A 24,231-nucleotide genomic window follows, 5' to 3' on the forward strand; every position below is an offset into this window, starting at 1 on the left:
AGAAAACTTTTATGAGAATCAAAGTGATGAATCTAGAGGTGAGCATAGTAGAAAAGGGGGAAAAATTTTCAAACTACAAAGAAGTCCCTTTGATAGAGGAACAGATGGAAGAAACCAATTACTAATGGAATATGAAGGAAGTAGTAGCATTTTGAACACCCAATGGGAAGTGTAACCCCTATTCTATATGGGGAGAACACAATGATGACAATGAAACTTTTGAGGGTCCCTTTGAAGTAGGAGCCACCAAAGAGAGTCTCTATTTAGAACATAAGGCATATGAAAAGTTTTGTAAAATCCTTATGGATTCGGTGTCAACTGAAAATGTTGTATCAATTGAAATGACAGAGAAAGAAAGATTAGGATACTACCTCAAACATCACTACATAAGATCTCTCATCTCAATAGAAATAAGAGTTATATTTATGAAGAAAAGACTTGGGTGGAGTTTTAAATAGGTGATTTTAAGGATGGAGTTATTTGTGAGATAATTCTAGTGCATGCATTCCATTTGATACTAGGTAGGCCTTGGAAATTGGATGCAAATGCCCAACATAATGGAAAACAACAGTTACATTATTACCAAGAATGGTAAGAAATTTAAAATGGACCCTCTTCTTGAATAATACTACAAGGAGAAGGGTGAGTCTTCTTTGATGTTGGTTTGGGGTAAATAATTTTTTAATTTATGATAAGGAGGATAATTTCAAAGGGTATAAAATGGTAATTAAACTCAAGAAAGATGTGAGGAATCAAGATCCATTATCCAAAGAGGTAGATAGTTCACTTAAATAGTTTCCTAATTTTTTGCAAGAGAACAACCTTAAAATTTGTTACCTATTAGATGCACAAGTAATCAAATTGACTTCATATCTAGTTCTACATTACCTAATAGTGATTCCTATAAGTTGATACCCCAAAAAAATATAGAAATATGTAAGCAAGTGAAAGGGTTTCTTGATAAAGGGTTGAATAGGAAGTCCTTGTGCAATGCCATTAGTTTTTGCCCCTAAAAAGATTGAAAGTAGAGGTTATGTGTGGACTCTAGAGAAATTAAAAAAATCAAAACAAGATATAGGTTCTTGATTCCAAGAATAGAGGATCTATTGGATTACTTTGGTGGACTATGTTACTAATCAAAGATTGAACTCAAGTTTGGTTACCATCAAACAAGGATTAGACATAGTGATGAATGGAAGACAACATTTAAAACTAATGAGGGTTTGTATAAATGGATTTCCATGCCATTTGGGTTAAGAAATTCCCCTACCTTCTCACCTTTATGAGGTTGATGAATGAGGTTGTGATTCAAGTCATTTGTAAATTTGTCATTTTGTATCTTGATGATATCTTGGTGTTGAGAAGGTCAAAGAAGGAGCACCTTGAGCATTTGAGGTTTGTGATGAAATTTTTTGAGGAGGATAAGCTAAAGATAAATTTGGAGAAATGTGAGGTCCTTAAGATTGAATTAGTTTACTTGGGTTTGTGATTTCTCAGGGTAGTTTAAAAATGAATCAATCAAAGGTGGACGTTGTTCTAGGTTTTCCTATTTCAAATTCATTAGGAGAAGTTAGGATTTTCCATGGCCTCTCCACATTTTATAAGAAGCTTATAAGGGGATTAAGTGGGATATGTGATCCTATTCTTAGTACAATAAAAGGTGAGGTAAAATGTAAGTTTAAATAGACCAAAGAAGAAGATGACAATTATTACTACACTAAGAAGAGGGTACCAAAATTACCTAATCACATGTTACCAAATTTGGATAAGGGGTTTGAAGTTAAATGTGATAGTAGCAATAAATAAATTGGTGAAATTTTCACTCAAGAAGGGCATCCTATAACTTCTTTTTTATCAAAGACGATGATTGATGTGAAATAGAGGTACCAAATATATGACCTTTAACTTTATGCAATGGTGCAAGCATTGAGAAATTGGAGGCATTACCTCATGCACAAGGGGGTTTTAGCGTTTATAGATAATCATGCTTTGAGTTTGCTTAATAGGCACAAAAACCTAAATCATAGGCATGTCAAATGGGTGGATAAATTTCAATCCTTCACCTTTACAATTATCAAACATAAGAAAGGAGAAACTAATTAGGTAGCTAATGCATTGAGTAGGAGGGTGTTGGATATCTAAGTATTTTAGTTGTAGAGTGTTGGATTTTAATAGAGCAAGAGTTTAAAGAAAGAGGATGGTAATTTCAAGGAGGCCTATAAAGTGTATTCAGATTTTTCTAACACTTCTGATGGTGATTTATTTGATTTTGTGTTGGAGTATGGGATTATTTTCAAAGGGAGTAGGTTGTGAATTCCAAAATAATCCATGACAGAAAACATAAAGAAGAAGCATTATGAGGCTCTAGGAGGACATTTTTGAGTAGGTTGCTAGATTTATTATGAGCCTAGTTTGCAAAAAGAAGTAAGGAGATATGTTGAATGTTGTGGGATTTTTCAAATAGCCAAAGGATCATCTTAAAAATATGTATTTATCAACCCCTACCAATTCCTAGAAAGCATTGGGATGGATTTTGTTTTGGGATTATCTAAGGCTACTAGAGGTATGGATATGGTGTTTGTGGTAGTAGATAGATTAAATAAAATGGATCACTTTGTTGTATGTAGGAGTAACCATTATGCATCTCAAATTTATAATCTATTCTTAAAGGAAGTGATTAGGATATATAGTTTTCTAATATTCATTGTAATTGATATGGATATTAAGTTTGTGGATCAATTTTGGAGGACCCCATGGAATAAATTGGGGACTCAATTTATATTTTATTAAGATTTATATGGAAAAAGAGATTTCCAAATAGAATTCGTGAATAGGACACTTGGAAACCTCTTAAGATGTTTGAAAAACAAAGATGGAGTAGTTTGGGATCTAATTTAGGTTGGGCACAATATGCCTTTAATGATTTAGTCAAGAGGAAAATAGGTAAGACTCTATTTGAACTTGTATATGGTTTCCATCTTAGATGTCCTATGGAGTTGAGACACATTTATAATATGCAGTGAAGGAGTGAAATGGGAGAGAATTTTGTAGAGGCTATCACTTATGCTCATGAAGAAGTAAAGGCTTAGTAGGAGAAATTAGCATCAAGGCAAAAAGAGAAGGTAGATCAAATGAGGAAGGAGGAAAATTTTAGATTTAGTGACTTGGAATTGGCATATTTTAGGGGGGAGAGGCTCCCTAGAGGGAAATACAGTAAGCTCCTCATGAAGAATATAGGGCCATGTATGATCCTTCATAAGTTTGGTTATTTAATGCATATTAAATAGAGTTTCCAAAATATGTTGGAATATCACCCATTTTTAACATAGAAGATCAAAAATTGTACAGAGGGGATGATCAAGTTATTGACTATAAAATTATTAAGGACACCTCAGAAGATGTGAAATGGATTAAGGACTTGCCACCAAACAAGGCCATGCAATTGAGATACATTCTTGATACTAAGGTGATTGGAAAGACAAGGAATTGAACCTATAAGGAGTATTTGTTCAAATGGAAGGGTCCTCATGAAGGTGAGGTGGTATGGATGTTTGATCCTACCATATATTCCAACAATTTTTCCATTTTGGTCACTCGATGATTGCATTTAGTTATGTTTTTCATTTTTGGTCATTCCATGGTGAGGAGTCAACATTGGTCAAAGGGAAGTCAAAGTTTTATTTTAGGCATGTGAGTTAATAATTTTTCTATTGGAATTATTTAAATTCAATCGGATGCATTTTTTAGGGTCTTGTGTTGGTTGGCATATATGTTGTCATAAAAAATGTGAAATTGCAAAAAAAAGTTGCAAAGTTGCAACTTTTGTAAACTTGTAGAATATGAACAAACAAAATGGATTTTTGTAAGTTTTATACATGTGATAATATGGGAATTCATCTCCCATGATTATTTAATATGGTTTAAGTTATTTTGCAAAGGTTAATGATGTTTGGCAAGATTTTGGGTGTGAATTTTGGTGACAATGATAAGCAGTAAGTGATAACTTCTTAGCAGTTCCTATTTTTTTTAATACACTCATTGTTGAAATTGTATTAAGGTTGAAGTATATGTTATTTTATTCATTTTATATACATTTAATATTTTTATATATAAGGTTAACCTCTTTGTAAAGTTATTTATACTCATTTGCCCTATTTTGGCCTGAATCAAGGGTTTGAAGGAAATTGATATATTCCTCATGTTTTCACCATTGAAATTTTATAATTCTTTTCATATAGATGGGTAGAAATTTAGATTAAATGATTATGTAATAGATTTTCATTCCATTTATTATGTCCTTGAAAAATAAAGTCAAATTGAGGCTAGGCATATACATGTGACTAGTCAGGTGAACACAACAAGTTATAGTGCAACATTGGGTTATTGGAGTGTAGGATAAGATTGAAATTTGGAAGAAAAGTATTTGGGTTGTTCATGAAATTCTATAAGTGGTAGTTTTACTGGATTTCTCTTTGATCAATGAAATTTTGGAAGCCCTAGTTTTATAGGTGTGAAACCCTTATTTATTGAGCAACTTGGGGCTTTGTGCCTTAGAAATCAAATGGGATTTTGAAACCTCCTAATATTATAGTTGGTTTGAATGGGTATCCAAATACCTAATATTTTTTGATTTATTTTGGAACAATTGAAAGTCAATAGGAAAAAACCGAGATTAGAGACTTAATTCGTCTAGATTTGTTTTAGGCCTATATAAGAAATCTTGATGTGAGTATTGGAGTAGTGCTTTAAAACTTTTAGAATAGTTAGTGATATATTAGAAAATATGGTAAATTCCTTTTTTATTCCTCTTTCATGTCTTTATGTAGTGGTTGTGTTAAGATCCTAGGGGGTTCTTGTTAGCATGAATTATAATGATACTACTTTGGGGGAGTATCCTAAGCATTAGAGAGTATTGACAACTGCATTCATGAATGTGTTTGTCATTGATGTCAACATAGAAACAAGTCTGTGAAGATTGAAAGAGTAGCAGACATAGATCTTATTTGTATGAACAATGTTTTAATTGTTTGGTGATGTGCATTCATGGACATGTTCAGTACAATGTCCTAATGTGAAGGTTAAATGTGCAACATGTAAGTTATAGACATATGGAAGTTGCACCTGATTTCCAGAGACCAATACAATGATAGAGTACCTAAGAAGTAGTTTATGATGTTTGCATTATATCTTTTGGCAATGATATAATCTATTGATGCATGGTCAAACAGTGACTAGTAACAGTCTGATGATGACATCAGTAGATGCGCAAGACCTAGTGTCACATGTGTGATAAGTTGAATAGACTAAGTTGATAATTCTATTGTAATTGTAAATTAATTAATTATCTTATTATAATTAATCATGAAATCCTCAAGACTGACTCAAGGAATTATTTTGAAGATATGGTATAAAGGAAAGATGTTTTCCTTGTTTGTAAAGATATTTTGTGATTGTAGTATTGAGTGCAAAGTACAAAAAAGAGTAGAGTGTTTAATGAATGTAAGTAAGAAATCCAAGAGATTATTGGATGCAAGATTTGTGATTTTGTTACAAGATTAGAAGGAGCAAAATTTTGGTTGACAAAATAGAAAGAGTAAGGAGTAGTATTTTTCATTTCTATTATTTTGCAAGGAATAATACATATATCATTTGGACAGTGTGTTCACTAATCTTTCCCTTGAAGCTATTTGGGTAGTGAGTTTGGCTGTCTTCCACAACTCCTAATAGGGTTAGCACAATGTCTAATAGGATTGAAATCTCCTAATAGAGATTTAAAGTTTCCTATAAGGGACTAATATGTACTGAATATTGTTATTGACTCCTAACAGGGTCCATCCTGTAACAAGGAATATTTATATTAGTACATCATCTTGTGGGTACCATCTTCACCTAGGTTTTCCCTCTTATCAAGGGTTTACCTAGTTAACATATCTAATGTTATTGTGCATGAGTATCTTGTTTTGGTTTTAGATTATATTTCCCATATGGTTAAAGTTTAACAAGGTTCATAATTGTGATATTAGCTAGATAATAGACTCATCTCCCCATCTTAGTTATGTTGATGTGTTGGAAATACAATAGGGAAAGTAAACTCTAGGGGCAAGGGGTGAATCAATACTTCAAAACTTTAACCATTAAAACATTCACCACACATCCATCTCCCAATTTGAATTAAAATTAAAATACCAGAATAAATGTATTCATCCATAGTATGAAAACAAGTAACATTCCACACATATGACACAAGATATTTAGTTACCAAATAAACCTCCAATTAGAAGGTAAAACTGGGGTGGGGATGACACCCACAAATCTTTACTACTATAGTTATAAAGTGTATCCAATGAAGGTTACAATTATTTGATCATAAACTATGATCTACCCTATGAAAGGTCTGCCCTGTTAAAGGCTTACAAATATTGTTAGATCTTACCCTATTAAAAGATTTCAACACCCTATTAGAAGTGTGCCTAGTTAAAGGACTTTAACGTATAATGAATTAAGTACCTTGTTAAAGGATTTACAAAAGCCTGCTAGGACTACTTAGTTAAGATATTTTACTACCTCACCTATTAGAATGTTTTAGCCTTGATCCTTTGATTAGCACCTATCTGCTAGGTATTAGATCACCTCTTTCCTGATGTATACTTGATCCTCTCTGATAATATGTATCACTTCTATCCTCTCTCTTCTTTCCTTTTTTCTCTCTAGCTGATTATGGAATTCAATCCTTTGCAAAAACTCCTTAGTCACCCTAAATGCTCTATCGACACATGCAAACTTATCTCTTTGCTCATAAAATCTTTAGGGTTTTCCTTCCTTTAGAAGAATTAGGTGATCTAAGGTTAGGTAGGAATAAATGATTGTGATTCACCCTTTTTTCCACTTAATTCATCCCTTTATCTTATTGGTTGCATGTACTACATAGGGATTCTCAATATAGATTCACTCTTATCATCTAGAATCGCAAAATAATCCTTAAGTCACTAATACATTTGGAGTGAAATTGTGACAACAATTTGCAATAGTGGGAAAATGTTATGTGTTTTTGGCTCATTTTTCCCAATTATAACCCAACAATGTCTCAATTGTGATGCTAATGGGATATAAGAAAAAGAAAAGAAAAAAAAGTTGCTAATTTGGGATCAAATTTGCCCAAATAGTCGATTGAGACTAGGCCTACTGTAAATTTAGTGAATGTTGTTGTTGCGGTAAGGGGAAATGAGGGTTTGTGCTTTGGATTTATCATATTATGCCCCTTTTTTATGATCAATTGTTTTCATTTTTTCGCTTTGGGGTTTTTGTTTGTGTAAACATTTTGAGTACCCTTTCAAAAACATATTGTTTCTTGTCTGATGCATGCCAGTAGTCTAAGTTTGTGTGAGGTAATCATTGTTTTGTCATATAGGTTTGTGGTGCAACTCATCATGCTAATGAAAATGTGTTCGTTGGAGCGCTACCATCTTTGGTCCTGACGAGACTCCCTGGGAAGGTGAAGCTAGTTTTTGTTCGAAAATTATTTTATTTTTTAATGATTCTATTCATCAATGATTTTTCTTTTTTCGCTTGGATTTGATTTTTTGCATTCGGCTCAGGTGGAATTTTTGGCCTGAGATTGAGTTTTGGGGAAAACTATCCAAAGAAGCCTCCTCGTGTGAGATTTACATTGGATGTGTTTCATCCCAATGGTAAGTATTCTTGTTGTTTTGGATTTATACAGTCAACATAATATTTCTTTGGAAACTTAAATCTTTGCAAAAAGTGTTGTGGATCTATTAATTTGATTAAGATGGAGCGATTTTTATGGTAAATATAGTTGAAAGAGTTTTCAATTGCCTAAAATCTCGTAGGGTTTTCGCTAGCCTTAAAAATTTAATTTAATCTCATCCAAAAATTTACTAAATATCACTCATTTAGCCCAACTGTCAATGCTTGTTTTTAGATTGATGATGAGTTTTTAGTTTTTATATATTACATCCTAAATTTGTGATTATAGGAGAGTGAGGAAATGTGCTCAAAAATATATTGAATCTACATGATGATCAACAGAGTCAACAGATGATTCCATGCAAGCTAATTGATGTATTTTTGCAAAAAACTATTAAGTTTTTCCAAGATGCAAAATTCTCTGTGCACTAGAATTAATCTTTTCATATAAAGATAAATCACCATACTTTGAAACATTTTGGGTCAATCTTCTAGTCATCTCTTCATTTCTTCTTGCTCAAAAGAATGGTATCTGCTAGTAATATTGAACATTTTAATTTATGAAAATAATAGTGATCATTGAAAATGATTGATTTGTTATAATCTAAAAACATTTGTTTTAGTAAGCAATGTTTGTCAGTGGCTGACTTCATAACTCGAAAGTTTCTCTTGAATGAAGGCCTAACAAAAAGCTTATGTTCACTGCTTACTTTTAAGGTAGATCATTGGTGATAATGAATCAATTTTTTCATCTAAAAGATAATCATGAAACAAGATGATCTTGAATGAAGGTTAGAATATCTCTTGTGGGTACCCAAAATATGTGCAATAATGTACTATATATATATATATATATATATATATATATATATATATATATATATATATATATATATATATATATATATATATATATATATATATATATATATATATATATATATATATATATATATATATAATGCCATATATGCTCACAACATATAGAATGGTGGATAATTCTCCTCCAGAATGTATCTTCCAGTGCTCCAGATCTCTCTCTGAAAATGTTGTAATAGTAAAAAATTGGATGACACCAAAAAAGCAAGTGAAAGATGTGACTGACAGACATGCTGGGTATTTATTGAGGACTGGCCCCTGCATAAATGATCACATTATAGATTTTATGCCCAATAAAACATATTTTAACAATAATACAACTTGAGCTTAACACATAATAATAATGAATCTCAACAAATCTTGGCATTGGCCCATTACCTGTATGACAATCTAGCCTGATCATTGGCCCATTACCTGTATGACAATCTTGCCTGACCAGGCCAAACAATTTCCAAGGAGGTAAATGCATCCAAGTGTCCAATTCTCAGATCTTGAAGAGAGATTAGGACCTTGGAATGCATGGAAATGATTAGCAAGGGTAAAACCTAGCTGAAATAGAGCAGATATTGGAGGACCTTTGTAAAGTGTGATAATGGTTGCACTACCCACACATAATACAATCCCTATTATTTTTGCTAAGCCATCTCTTCTCTTAATGTGCACTTCTTCCAGCCTATTCAAAACACATAGAATGGATCAGACTTTGTCGAAATGCTTTAAACAATATAAAAGCCACTTTTAATAATTGATGAGTTTCACCTCAAAGATGTTGCCATGATGAATGTGATTACAGGTACAGAATTTTGTATGGTTGATGCAAACATTGGAGATGTGTAGTAAAGCCCCAATAGGTAAAATCCTTGATTGGCAGTGATTCTGTCATACAATTGCAATTATACAAAAGTATTCTTCTTCTAAAGTGTGCCCATATCTAAGCTAAATACATTTATTATTACATGGTATTGATAGCTTATCTTACTCACCCACATAATGCAAGGAAGAAAAATTGAATCAAGAGAGAGTATGTTAGAGGTGGACGTTGGTGCCTACACATGTGGAACAGTTCAGCCATACAATAAAAACTCATGAATCATTAAGGCTGACCTACATAGTAGCAGTAGTTGAAACATGCACTGATTTGTTACTTATGACTGGTCTAAATACATATCATAAATTGGTTATAAGCCTTTTCTAACTAGTGAAAATACATGTGAAATTTTTTTATTTATTCTTCTAAATGAAATGGTTGGTAGTAGGTAGGGTATGTGAGGGCCTTCGCCTAGAAATTGTATAGTGATATTCTTGAAGATTTCTTGATTTTAACTCATTTATTTTTTGGATCAATATTTTAGATCAATTTCTCTTTCCTAACTTTGTATTCTAATGATGGGTCATATAGTATGATCTAAAACATTGATTCAAAGAAAAGAACAACTAAACTATAGAAACCTTCAAAAATATTATGATAGACTTTCGAAACTTAATGTCTCTAGACTCTAACAGTAGAGTGTATCAGCTTACTTCTCAAGAAAGAAAGCAAAAGGTCCAAGCAGCATTAAGGCAATGATGTTCTTGTAAACTGGAAACACCACCTTGCTAACTCCCATATTTAGAACTGCTCTTGAAACAATATGAAACCCTACATACCCAAATTGCAGAGCAAGCCACTATTTTACCTATAGAAACTACTCAATCCTATAAAGGAATACCTAAATTGCAGAAGATCAAGCCATTATTTTACCTATAGAAACTACTCAATCCTATAAAGGACTACCTACACTCGACTTTTCTTTGAATAAGTGATCAGTTTTCCTGTTGAGTTTTTGTTCCTCATCTCTTGTGTAAAATGATCTGAGCTTTTCTAACTTAAGCAGTCGAATGATGGAAAAATCTAAAATATCCAGTTATGGCTATCTAATATTGCTCCATGCCTTTGCTGAATATTATTTTCTTTTGCTTCCTACAACAACTAGGTCTATGGTATAAGAGGCGGATGACATCAAGATTTTGGTAAAGGTGAATGGGATTGCCCAGGTTGGTGTTCAAATTCAAAGTATACCTAGGTATGAATTTTAGATCTATGTTGTAAGGATGGACTCTGCATTTATAATTAATCGCTATGACTACTTGTTCAAGGTGTTATTAGAGTGCTTACATTTAAAAGTTCAGGTTTTAAGGATTTTCTCTGTTTGAAAGTTCTCAATTTGTGAATGGTTAATTGAAATATTCTCCCGTCATCACTTGCATCAATGTATCATCATACCAAGCTTCTATTTTAGAATATTGTCATGGGCTATGCACTCAATTGGATATGCATATCATTAAATTTATAAAGTTTTATGTTTGTAGTTTATAATGATGGCTTCATCTGCTTCTACGCTAGGATTTAAGTTAAGATTAACTTACCAATTTCTTTTTTTTTTTTTAGTTCAATTTCTAAAAATCTATGGGTGGATGAGCCTTTACATGTGGCTAAGTCCAATTGAGTTTTTATTAGCAATCTAGGAAGATAATCCAAATTCTACTTTTTTAATCTATGAAATTAGGGTTAAAAGGGTCCCTAGCTTGTCGAAAAGGACTAGAATCTTTCACAAAGATAAAAAGGCATCCATTTATACTTTTCTTTTCATATTTTTATAATAGATATTTTTTGACCCACTTTCCTATCCGAGAAAGGGACCAAAAGCACTTTCGCTGTGAGGGGCAAACCCCATTATATCTGGGCTACAGATTTGCCTTGCTACTTGAATAAGATTCCACATATAGTTCTTTATTTATTTATTTCATTTTAATAAATTATGCATTTTTGAGTGCTCGATTTGACTACTCAATCACTTTCCAAAACTATAAGGCAAGGATATTACACATTATCTATCGTTGGTCTAGCTTATTGGCATAGATCACAAATTAAAATAAATGCTATGACTCAAAATTCATAATAATTTCATTAAGAATTTGAAATTAAAATATTAAACTATTTGTTTTACATATAAACAAATATCTATCATTTCATTCAAGAATGACAAATTGACATTGAAGGAGTATTTATGGTAGTTTTGGTGTGCTGTATGGTAAATCTCAACTTCATGTTTGATATAACCTATAAATTTCTATATAATTGTGATTTTATATAGATGAACCCAGGACATAGCCAGGTGTTCCTCAATTTTTTCCTTTTGCCTTATTGTTGTACTGTACACATGCTCCGAAATCAGCTTCTTATTTGCATTTTAGGTTTTGGCCATATGATCTATCCAGAGTTTGCTTTCTAATGAGAAATTTGTTAAAGTAATAATCTCCTCATCAGGGTTTCTAACATGATATAGATGGAGAATGGGTTGGATTTTGCAAGTTTCGATTAGGGGATGGGGAGGAGATTTAGCATGAAGCCTGGACATAGCTTGTTGCTCCTCAATTTTTTCCTTTTGCCTTACTGTTGTATTGTACACATGCTCCAAAATTCGTTTCTTATTTTCATTTTAGGTTTCGTCCATATGATTTGTCTAGAGTTTGCTTTCTGATGAGAACTTTGTTAAAGTAACAATCTCCTCATCAGGGTTTTTGACATGGTGTAGATGGAGAATGGGCTGGATTTTGCAAGTTTCAGTTAGGGGATGGGGAGGAGGTTTAACATGAAGCTTGAATCTTATGATATGATTTAGCTCCATGATAAATGTGACTCCATACAGTCAGTAGTTTTTGGATTTTTCTTGGGACATCTGCTTTACTCTCCACACGATTGATTGTATGCCTTTAAGTTGTCACAAGACACTCTCACCAAATAGTCATTGTGCTTTCCTTGTGCTGATCATACAAAGATAGTGAAATATAGTATTTTTTGAAGATGATAGAAGAGGGTAACAATCTCAAAGCCAACAATAATATTTAAATAGTTATCTGTTAAATTGGAATACCCTATATTAGGTTATGAAGGTTGATGATTATTAAATTTTATTATACTCTTCAAAGCTACATGTTAAAATCTCTTTAAATTTTATTTTTGCTCTACAGATATGCTAAAGCTTGTAAATTTTGTTCCTTTTGCCATGTCATGTAATATGTCTTGCCTTGTAGCTTATATGTTTTGAAATTTATGTTAGGCATTGTAGCTTGTATAATTTGATTGCTGGAGAGCTTCTACAGGTAAGCAAGAAGGCCATTGCACGAGTTATAGCCATGCACTTAGGTATGAAAATTGTATATTTTTAATCTAATGTATATTTTAACTAAACTTTTAACTTATATGTTTTGAAATTTCTTTTAGTGGCTTAATATTGTAAGGTCTCTTGAAATAAGACCTTCAGATAGTTGGTCAAAGTTTTACAAATAATCTTATTCACAAATTTGCCTAGAGCAATTGACTGAATGTTATAAAAGGTGATTGGGTTAAATGTCTTTGGAATAAAGTCAAAGAAAGCACTTTTAAAATATTAAAGTATTTAGCTAGGTCTAAGAAGATTTGTGTACTTTTGATAGTTTTTCTTAGTTTGTGAAAGTTGTAGACCAAAGTTTTCATAGCCCGACTTTTGCTTCCTGCGAAGAATGATCATGTCAGATAATATAAGTGAAGAAAAAAATAGGGAGACAATCGATATATTGTGGCCTAACTTGAAAAGAAAAGGTAATGGAAAATGTTATTGTCCTTGCAAAATTTTTAAGGGCTTAAACCATAGAAGACTGCTAATCAAAACAATTAAGAGACATTGTAGGGAGAATGGTCACATTGAAGGGGGGCATGACTATCATCCACTGGCAAGTTGTTCATTATATCATTTTAACAATTTATATACATATGAAATCACTTGATGATTAGTTGATGATCATGGTTTATTTATGTTAATCAATTTTATATAGGTTGATCTCCCTAGGGAAGTATATGATATGAACCACAACAATCTGAAGAATATGGTTTTTGAAGTGGAGGAACATGGAGGTGCGAATATCCAAGGTGAAGATAATGATCCCATGGAAGATGATGATCATGCACCAGAAAACACAATTGAAGATGATGGTATAAATACATTGATCCATGACACATTTAGTCCAAGCGTATCTGATCATGATGACAATGATAACCTTAATATACCTCTACTTTAGAAGGCATACGAGCCCCTATACAAAGACTCCCAAACAACTCTTCTCTCTGTTGTATTTTTTTTGTTGAACTTGAAGGTTATGAATGGTTTATCCAACATAACAATGTCACATATGTTAAGGTATGTCATATATGTCTTTATAGTTAACAAAGGGTGAATAATGTACCACTAATATTGTTTATATTAACAACTTATATTATTTTTTGTAGATTGATAGGAGAGTTTCTGTTACCAACATCAAATATTCTACCTCGCTCATATCGAGAATTATCTACTATTATGAAAGATATTGGAATGGAGTATGAAGAAATACATGCTTGTCCCAATGATCATATTATATATTATAAAGAACATGAATTTGCAACACAATGCCCTGTATGTCATACGAGTAGATATTGAACAGATTGACTAACAAAAAAGGTGCCTCAAAAGGTTCTTCGTTACATCCCCATTATTCCATGGATGTGACAATTATTCGGGTGTAGTAGCTTGGCACAATTTATGGATTATCATGCATGCAATAGAAGTCAAGATGACATTATTCAAATCCCTGTGGATGGTTCAGCATTTATGCACATAGAGGAAAAGTGGCAACACTTCAAAGAAGAACCTCGTAATCTTAGGCTTTCATTAGTAGCAGACAATGTCAATCCATTTGGAGAGATGAGATCTATTTACTCGGTGTGGTCTATTTTTGTTATCAACAATAACATTCCTCCGTGGATGTCAATAAAGAGGGAGCACATTATGTTGGCAATGATTGTTCCAGGTATCTTATCATTTGATAGTTATTAATTTACATGTACTTACAAATCTTGCAGTAAAAGAGTCACAATAATTATGTAACGTTACTATTCATTCAAGTAGGTAAATATCAAGTAAAAGATATGAATGTATATATTGAGCCTCTTATCGATGAGTTGGTGGAGTTATAGAATGGTGTCACTATGTATGATGTGTCTAGACCAATAGGACAAAGACAATTTCAATTCCATGTAATACTTGCATGGACAATACATGATGCCCCAGGGCTAACACATTTTTGTGGTATGTTATAGTGAATTCAAGTTGTGCACAATAATTCTAGTTATAAAAATCAACATATTTAATAATCCAATTATATCATTATCTTGTAGGTCTTTAAACAAAGGGAAAATTTGCATGTCTAGTTTGTGGTCCAAAGATGAAATCTCATCATTCAAAAAGTTTAGGAAAGCAGGTGTTTGATGAGTGTAGACACTTCCTCCATAGGAATCATAAGTATCAAAGTATGGAAAAACATCTTTCCAATGGGAAAGAAGAGACTACATCAAAGCTACAAAGAATGACACCTCGCCTATGGAAGTTGGAATATAATAGAATTAATTCTCAAGGTAATGTCCTTCCACCTAATGGTTTATGTTTTTTATTTGTATATTTCTATTGTGATTTTTGTTTACTAATTGTGTAATTGATGATCATGAAGGTCGTCAAGGTAGTACTGACAACCTTCCAAAGGGACTAAAAAGCTATCCCAAAAAATTTAGTAGGTTTCCCTACTATGAGCACTTACAAATTGTGCATTTGTTTGATACTATGCATATTGGAAAGAATATAACAAAGACATTGTGGAAAATATTGGATGGAAGGCGTGACAAAGAAAAAATTGTCAAAATTTGTAATTATATTCATGAATCCAATCATGCATTGAAGAATTTCATTCACTCAAATAGCAACAGAGATCAGATTAATATAAGTGCCCTTCCTTGGTTACTAACGGAGCAGCAAAGTAATGCCATAAAAGAAGTCATACAAAAAAATTGATTTCCCATAAGATTTTCTGCGAACATAAACAATCTCATATAAAAAAAAAGTGAATTTGGCCCAGGGCTCAAAATGCATGATTGGCACACTTTCATCAAGGTAAGTTATGTTCTTCTATATTTACAATATATTCATAAACTACGTGTACTGTTCGTTATGTTATGCTAGAAAATAATGAAATGATTGGTTTATAATTATTGCAGTACATGTTTCCTCTATCTCTCCCAGAGTACTTCAACAATAACATCAAACAAGTGATATACGATCTTGGAAAATACATGAGGTAAGCAGTAATATCTGTTCAATTTGTTGTATATATTTATTATATTCATGATTTGTTTTTCTTTCTATGTAATCTATTGTATATTATTTTGTAAAGTCTCATATCTATATATTTTTTGTGACTTGAATCTCTTAATGTAGGTGGTTGTCATCTAAAGAAATCCATAAAGAAGATATAAACTATTAGAAGAGAAGAATTCCTCATTTACTGTGTGAAATGAAAAAGTGTCTACCTCCAACTTTTTTCAATGCATAGGAACACTACCTCATACACCTAGTTGAGGAGATTGAATTGTGTGGACCTATACACACTAGGTCAATGTGGATGGTTAAGAGGCACTTGAAATCTTTGAAGGCTTTGGTTTGACAAAGAGCACATCCTGAGGGTTCTATGGTGGAGGGATATATGGTATACCAGACTATGGTGTACATTATTGAATATCTTCCTAAGTTTGCATCAAATATCCATGTAGATCACATTTGAGATCTCAAGCCTTTTAAAAAATTAGAAGGGGAGTACTTGATGGGAAAAGGTACATTGAGGAAAGTGATAGGTAATAAATTATAAGATGTTATTGTAATAAATTATTTCTTAATATTCAAAATAAATTGGTTGTAAGTTTTCTATTTTTTTTGTACATCTTCTCAAGAGTTGGATGCACTACATTTGTATATTGCAAACAATCTTGATTGGATGACGATATGGATTGAATGATGTCAACATTTTGGTCACACATTAACATGGGAAGATCTATCTTCATTGGTTAAAGAAGCTCATTTTAATGGAGATTCCAATGTTACACAAAGTGAAATAGATTTAGCATGTGGTTTAAGAGATTTCTAGGTATGTACAAATTTATTAATCGCCCATATGTTTATCAACTCATGATACAATAATTTTGACATGTTTCACATATTATTTTCGTTTAAACACCACAAGGCTGTGTTCTGTAATGGTCAAAAATTTTGTGTCAAAGTGTTGGATGACACGAAGAAAACTTGTGATTCAGGAATAACTGCAGTCTTTCAAGTGACTAATATTTCATCTAGAAATGACTTACATCCTCAAGAGTCTGAAAATTGATACTATGGCATTTTGGATGATATACTAGAGTGTGACTTTAGTTCCTTCAAATTAGTACTCTTTGTTGTCAAATGGTATAGGCTACGACTTAATCCAAATGATCCTGATAGAATTTTTATTGAACATGATAATGGATTTACAATGGCTAATACAAGGTCATTTGAGCTAGTTGGAGATGAGGCTTATGTTCTTCTAAGCCAATGTGAGTAGGTAGTTTACTCAGAGGTTCCACATAAACTGGGTTGGTCATTTGTTGTTAGACATGAATCGAGAGGGAAGCCAATAAAGTATAATGTGATGGAAGAAGAAGATACCGAAGAAGTAGAAGATGATGTAGATAGTGATCATGATTGACAATTATTGGATGATGTTCTTGACACAAATTTTCATGAAGAAGAAGAAGAAGATGATGACAATGATGCTACTACTAATGATGATGATGAAGATGATGTTGATGTTGATGATGATGATGTTGATGATGATGATGACAATGATGATGATGATGGCGAGGATGATGATGATGATGATGATGATGATGACGAGGAGGAGGAGGATGATGATGATGGTGATGATGATGATGACGAGGATGATGATGATGAAATTTAGAGGTATGTCATCAATCCTTAATCTATTTAATATTTATTTCTTCATAGAAATATATTTGTCTTATATGGTTACATAGTTTATTCATTATCTATTTAAAAGCTACACGTTTCAAATACAAATAGAATACTGCTAATCTAAATTAAATATTAATCTAAATTAATTAAATAAAACTATAATATAAGTGCTTACCCAAATTTTTGGTTAATAATTCTACCTCTATAGGTGATGTAGAGACCCTAGGTGGACTTGCAATCATTCATAACAAGAGGGACTTCCATAGTGTTCTCACAACACCAACCAAGCATCTTCATAAGATCCCTCTCCTTGATCCAAGACAGCTCCATAACCTATCAGAGTGTACACCAAATCCTTATGCCACCTTCGGTTCTACATCTTTGGAATAATCCCATGAATGTCCCTCAATCCATCCAGTGGATTCATCCAAGCAATCTAATCAACAAACTATCAAATGCTCGCAATGCCTCAATAGGTGCCAAACTTAACTTCACCTTAACTAGGTGTTTCCTCCACCTCCACACACATCAAAAAACTTTAAATAGCATGTCCCCAAGGTGACTAAGCCCTCAACTCATCAATTGATACAAAAACCTAGTTTTAGCCCTTCACTAGGCCTACTTCCCTAGTAGGCTTATAATGTGAGCCTGATTTAAGTATTATATTGTGTACCTTTTAATGTTTTTAATTTTTATGTGATGCTTATGATGGATGTGATTATGATTATGATGTGATTATGCTCACGATAATTGAATTACATTCGCAGGAAATTGAACCCCTTTCAGGAGCATCCCGCACAGTCTCATGGATTGATAGGTATAAGTCAATACTCCTTATAGACAATCTATTTAATACACTTATCAATAGTAAGATTGATGTCTTCTAAGATTTTTGCCATTTTTAGGTACCAACGAATAGGTATTTTTCAGAAGTTTCTTCCTCGAGTGAGGAAAATATAGGAATAGAAGAGGAAAGTGAGACACGTGGTTTATCTAGAATAGGGAGATTAACTAGAGGTCAAAGGACTAGAAGGAAATTCAATAAATGCATGAAATTTTTCTTTGCTCAAGTGGGGTCATGTTCTTATGATGATGAGACAGAAGGTGACATTGAGGTGCCCTTGAGGTACCAACATCTACAGAAACATTGGGTACTCAAGGAACTTCCTTCAATAAACACTGATTTTTGTGTTAACGAGAGGATATATCGCATAGCACCATCACCATTACATAGTTTGGGCCTATTTTCTATGGACGTCATAAAGGTATCTTACAAAAAAATTTCTAAATTGATGGAGTATGTTGGACCATGTTATGATTACAAAAGTTGGATGCATATTGTTCAATATAAAAAAAGCATGCATAGGTATGCCCTCTAGGAAAATTATATACAACAGAAAGACAATAATCAAAGTAAAAGTGTGGCTATATACATTGATGGAAGGCCAAAAGCAATAGGGAATATTGTGGATTTTATAAATAGTACATGACCTGGGTCAACTATAAAGAAACCCAATTGCATATTTGAGGCATGCGAGGGAAATTGTGTATTCATTTGTGCAATAAAACCAATACGTGTAGGGGAAGAGTTTCTTATTGATTACAATTTGAACTGCATAGATACAAATGAGGCTACTATCATGGGGGTGGTACATACTATTAAACCAAATTCTAATCAATGACTCCCACATACCATTTAGTCAATAAATTTTAGGCTAACATTTTTATACTTGATCTTTGACACAGGGGCACAATATGGAGCAACCGCTCAGAGGGGATCCTGGTGATTTTCTCGGATCATCTACACATGAGTAGGTAAAACTCATTGTAATTGTGAAAACTAGATAGAAGCAAAATGTTTTTTTTTTAATGTTGTTTTCTTCATTGTTTTGGAGTAATTTTGATAATACTAATACTATTGTTGTCACAGAGGGCCAGTGATCGGAGGGAGGGAAGGGAACCTGTAGCCTCTCAACAGCCCCCCCCCTGAGGAGGACTTTTTCTATATTGATTTAGCAGAGACCGATGACCCAATCAGTTTGATTAAAAAGGTGCTAAAGAAAATAGGCAGAGAAATTATATGTTTGGCAACCATAAAGCCTACTACTTAGGAAATAAAAGATAGGGGATCTGAATTGTTACACACATCTGAAACCTTAAAAAAAAGTATTAATGAAAATTTTAATTATAACAAGAGTTCAATAATGGTTTTTATGTTATGCTCTTTTATGGCATTAATTAAAATATGGATGCATTGTCTTTATAGAGTTTTTTGCATGATTTCAAGCTCCATTCCCATGATGAGGGTGCTACAGGTGGTTCAGGTAGATCACAAGTTTCATTCCCCAATTGTTTTTTCCACTAAATATATATAGGAATTGATCATAATCATTGCCAATACATGCTCGAACAATCCTTTTTTTAATGCTCTAACAATCTTGTCCATGCTAGTCCACGTGTTCTATATTTATGCATGCTCTAACAATTTTATTCTTCGGCTTCAAATCAATTGTATCCTATGACAATGCCGCCTCCATCCAGGACAACAAAAAATCTCTTTTCGACTGCTGAGTCAACAACACACAGCTTATAGGCATCGACTATTGCACCATCTACTGGCACAAAAATCCCTCTTTTTCTCTCTTATGACAACAAAAAATAGTTTTTTTTACAACTTTTTAACATCAATTATCATTTGTTCTTTTATACTTCATGACAAAGACTTATGAAATTTTTTGCAATAGGAGCTGCAGCATCATTTCCTAGATGTTCCTATGTTCCTAGTATGAGAATGGTGAAGGATGTCATATTGATCATCAATGACGATGAAGGCATTCCATTAAAAGTAGCCAAAGTTCCAGGTACTTTAAAGTTATTATTATTCTATAGTGATATAATAGTAATTTAGTTTTTGATCACTCTTAATTGACTAATGATCCCATGATTATTTTGTAGGGAATGATGTTTTTTAGAAAAAAATTGTTGATGAGCGTTTGTGAATATTCAGGCCCACCCTGTGTACCTGGTTGAACATCATATCCTAACTAAAACCCCAAACCACTATTTTGATTTCATATCATTGCTAGAATAGTTTTCCTTTTCATCCATTCCTTGAACTATATTAAAGGTAGCTTCACTTCATTTATGAGTCTAACATGTTTTTTTTTACTTAAAAGGTGGAATGTCCAAGACAAAAAGTTGAAGGATGATCTTATAGAGAGCATGACCCAACTCTTTGGACCTCATGCATTTGAGAGAAACAAGCTCCTTGAAAAAGATGGTTTGTGTTTGAAATATATTAGGGACCAATACAGAAAAAATTTACAGGATAACCCCAGGTATGAGCATCCACCCTATGTTCCTAAGGCTGAGTGGCAGGCTCTAATTTTGGATGGAAAGTATAAAGCTGACAAGAAAAATAATATTACTCCATTAGAGAGTACATCAAGGTATGTGATACTATTGAGAATGTAATTATGTACTGATTAACCTCTATATTTAAACTATCTAACATATTTCAAACTTTTCATAGATTGCCTGACACATCAAAGGCAACAAAGGCAAGACTAGAAAAGCACGGGACACACAAGCTCGACTTTGGTGGTTTTTTGAAACTTCAAGCATGAGTTGTAAGTATTAGTAAATGAAAAATTGTATCAAATTTTTATATATTGTGATGGGAAATGCTAGGATAGACTAGCTTGTCAAACAAGGAACTAATCTATTGTTATAATTGCTCCTTTAATTCATGGACCCAACTCATCACATAAGGTTGCATACTAGTTACTTCTCCCTTGTACCATTCAAGGCCTCATACACCCAACCTTGACACCAAGTGTTTTGGACAACTCCAACCCTCTAACATAAATGGAAACCAAAACAAACATCAACACAACCCAAAACAAATCAGGTCTAAGGCAAACTTGTTGTTACTAGTCACAGGGTAGATTGCAAAATTTGACCTTTATTCTACACACCCAAACAAGAGTGCAATTGGATCCTCTAGGACTCCCAAACACCAAAGATAGTTTAGAACAACTCCAACATGACCAAAATAAGGTGTAACAAGGGTTGGAAACCCTACTAACTATTTACCATTTCCTTTTGATATTTTAACTACCCTCCATTGGTTGATGAAAAAATGCAAGTAAAATTCACCATACCACGCAAAAATGTAGGGCTCAGAGTTCAAGAGATGCCTCACAGAAGAGGATAAGAGAATTGGCTTCCAACAAGGCTATAAAGCCATGGCTAAATGGCTATGAGCTGAAATCAGTGTGGAAGGTTCTAATAATGATGCATTTGAGCCACACATAAATAGCTAAATGAAATTTATTTCAAATTGAATACTTTAACAATTAGTCTATTTGATGTTAAGTTCCAATATAAAGTGAGTATATCTATTTTAAGCAAGAAATGATAACAATGCATAGGATGTTGGAATGGAGCCTGACAATCCTTCTGCACAATCTATGGATGCTGAAGGTTCGCATGATGTGCATCCCAGTGGTGGAGGTATACATTTTCTATTAAATTTTTTATATGTAATTTCAATTGGTGTTTGGATTAATGTAACATTTTGTATAGCAGCTATAGAGGATTGAGGGGTCAATGTTCATGAGCATGTTGATGTTGATTCCAGACAAAATGATGTGGTTAGATCAGGTAAAGAGCACCACAGTTATGTTATTTAAAATAATTAAATACTTGTAACAATTATAATAAATTATTTTTAATTTAACTCTTTTATTTTTTATTGCAGAGGACCCCCCTTTGCAATAGCATAGGAATTTGAGATCATCAAGTACAGAGAACAGAACAACTAATGAGGGTGGAGTTGATGATGACACTAATGCTCCTTTAGAGCTTACATAGAAAAAAGAAATAGAAAGAAACAAAAGCAATGATTGTCATCTACATACCTTAATTGATAATGACTAAATTTTATGTCTCAATGAATTTAATTATGTGCTAATGAATGTTCATGAATTATGCGTTAATGCAGAATATTGATGAATGTTACATGTTAACGAATCTAATGTGTTGATGAATGTTATCATGTGATATTGATTGAATGTTATCATATGATATTGATTTAATGTTACATTTTATTAATGGTTGTGTAAAATTTTTCCTAAGGGCAGAACTCACCCAGGAACTAAGAACTCAAACACAAGCACACAGTAGACCAAAGTAGATAGAGTATGATTAGAATAATAATGTATTCAATAACTTGTCATAAGAGTACACTAGGAGTGCTTGAATATAAAGGACTCAAGAGAGCTTCTAGAATGCATAGAAGTTAGCATCATGATGTGTCATACAACTAAGTACATGTCCACTCGATATGGATTATCTCCATTAAGCACAAAAGTAAGTGCGGTGATGAGAGGATAAGCCTACAAGGGTGGGACACACAAAATAGTGTTGTAGACACCATGTGCTCAAATAGAGTTGCATACTCCTATGTTGTCAACATGACAACTCAAAAGGTGTGCAAACTCCTAATTATCTCACAAATAAAAATACTAAAATAATGCATTAACCTAAGTAAACTTAAGTAAGTGTAAATAGTAAAGTACTTATTTACACCAAAACCCCCCCTTAAGTGCAACTAGGGGAATGTCTGCATAATGGGTCCCAGCTACTAGGCCATGTTAGGAACCCAAGTACATAATGAAAATACAAATCTCCCATAAATTGAGGAAAGAGGGAAAACCTCATGGGAAAAACCCTCCCCCAAAAAGAGAGATAGAGAAGGATGCATTGATGGATGGATTAATCAAGAACCCCCATTACGACATACATCTAGTATATACAAAAGAGAATGAGAGAAAGAAGAGAGACAAAATAGGCTACCCCCCAAAAGAAGAATGCCAACAAGTGAAAACTGTTCCGATGAAGAAGCTAGTCCAAGAACGTCGAAAGGTGTTCCTCCCCTTAGGAAGAAAAAATGCCCAAGGTATAGTCCTGAAGATGTATGGTGGCCCTGAAACTTGCTCAAGTATCCCTGTACTAATGCTGAAGTTCACCTCTTCCAACTATGCTAAAAAGAATGAATGCAATTCTGGCAAGGATGTTTGTTGAACCTATTCCACTGAACCATCTGTCTCCTCTACTGACAAAGAGACCTCCATGAATTGCTATTTATAAGGATCCACAATTACGCCAACCTAGGAAGATTGATCATGTAGAGAATGGACATGAGGATCAGAGTGAGCCCTCACAACAACTGTAGAAGAATCATCACCAATGAGAAGATGTTTGTCCTCAAGTCTATCTCCCAAGTCATGTGAAGCTGGAGCTGGAAGACAAGATCTACCATGCTATGATGGACCTTTCATTGTGGCAATGTAAGCTCATGGACTGGACTAATCTGACCTCTCACTGTAACTATCAATAGAACCCCATGTGTCTGAACCTGTTGAAGCACTATCACTGGTGTCACTATTAGTTTCCACTGTGTATGAAGTCTGGAGTGGAGTAGATGACAAGCTAGGAGAACTTTCCTCAAAGTGAACATCCTTCTCCACAAAAATCTCATGAGTCTCTAGATCCATAAGTCTGTAAGCCTTCACATTGTCTTCATAATCGATGAAGGTACAAGGCCTAGGTGTTGGTGCCTTGCAACTCCTGGAAGAAAGGTTTACCCATGCTAGACAATCGAAGACTCTAAGGTGACTCACGATTGGTTTTCTGCTACACCATGCCTCAAAAGGAGTCTTGCCATCTAAGGTTGGATGAGGAGACCTATTAGGTA

At 33.3% G+C, this 24,231-nt stretch overlaps 1 protein-coding gene across 1 annotated transcript in view; it reads right to left on the reverse strand.

Annotated features, from left to right (window-relative positions):
• Positions 1-476: 476 nt before the first annotated feature.
• LOC149555061 (auxin-induced protein 5NG4-like) overlaps positions 477-24,231 on the reverse strand; it is a 54,349-nt gene continuing 30,594 nt past the window's right edge. The window contains exons 2-7 of the mRNA XM_089829163.1: positions 10,108-10,253; positions 9,570-9,632; positions 9,346-9,462; positions 9,001-9,259; positions 8,689-8,844; positions 477-527 (exon numbers count right to left, since the gene is read on the reverse strand). Coding sequence (XP_089685289.1) covers positions 477-527; positions 8,689-8,844; positions 9,001-9,259; positions 9,346-9,462; positions 9,570-9,632; positions 10,108-10,253 — 792 coding nt within the window. The remainder of the gene's footprint in view (positions 528-8,688; positions 8,845-9,000; positions 9,260-9,345; positions 9,463-9,569; positions 9,633-10,107; positions 10,254-24,231) is intronic.

This window comes from Cupressus sempervirens, chromosome 5, assembly GCF_028749045.1.
Source record: "Cupressus sempervirens isolate cs-2001-9-10 chromosome 5, ASM2874904v1, whole genome shotgun sequence".
NCBI lineage: Eukaryota > Viridiplantae > Streptophyta > Pinopsida > Cupressales > Cupressaceae > Cupressus > Cupressus sempervirens.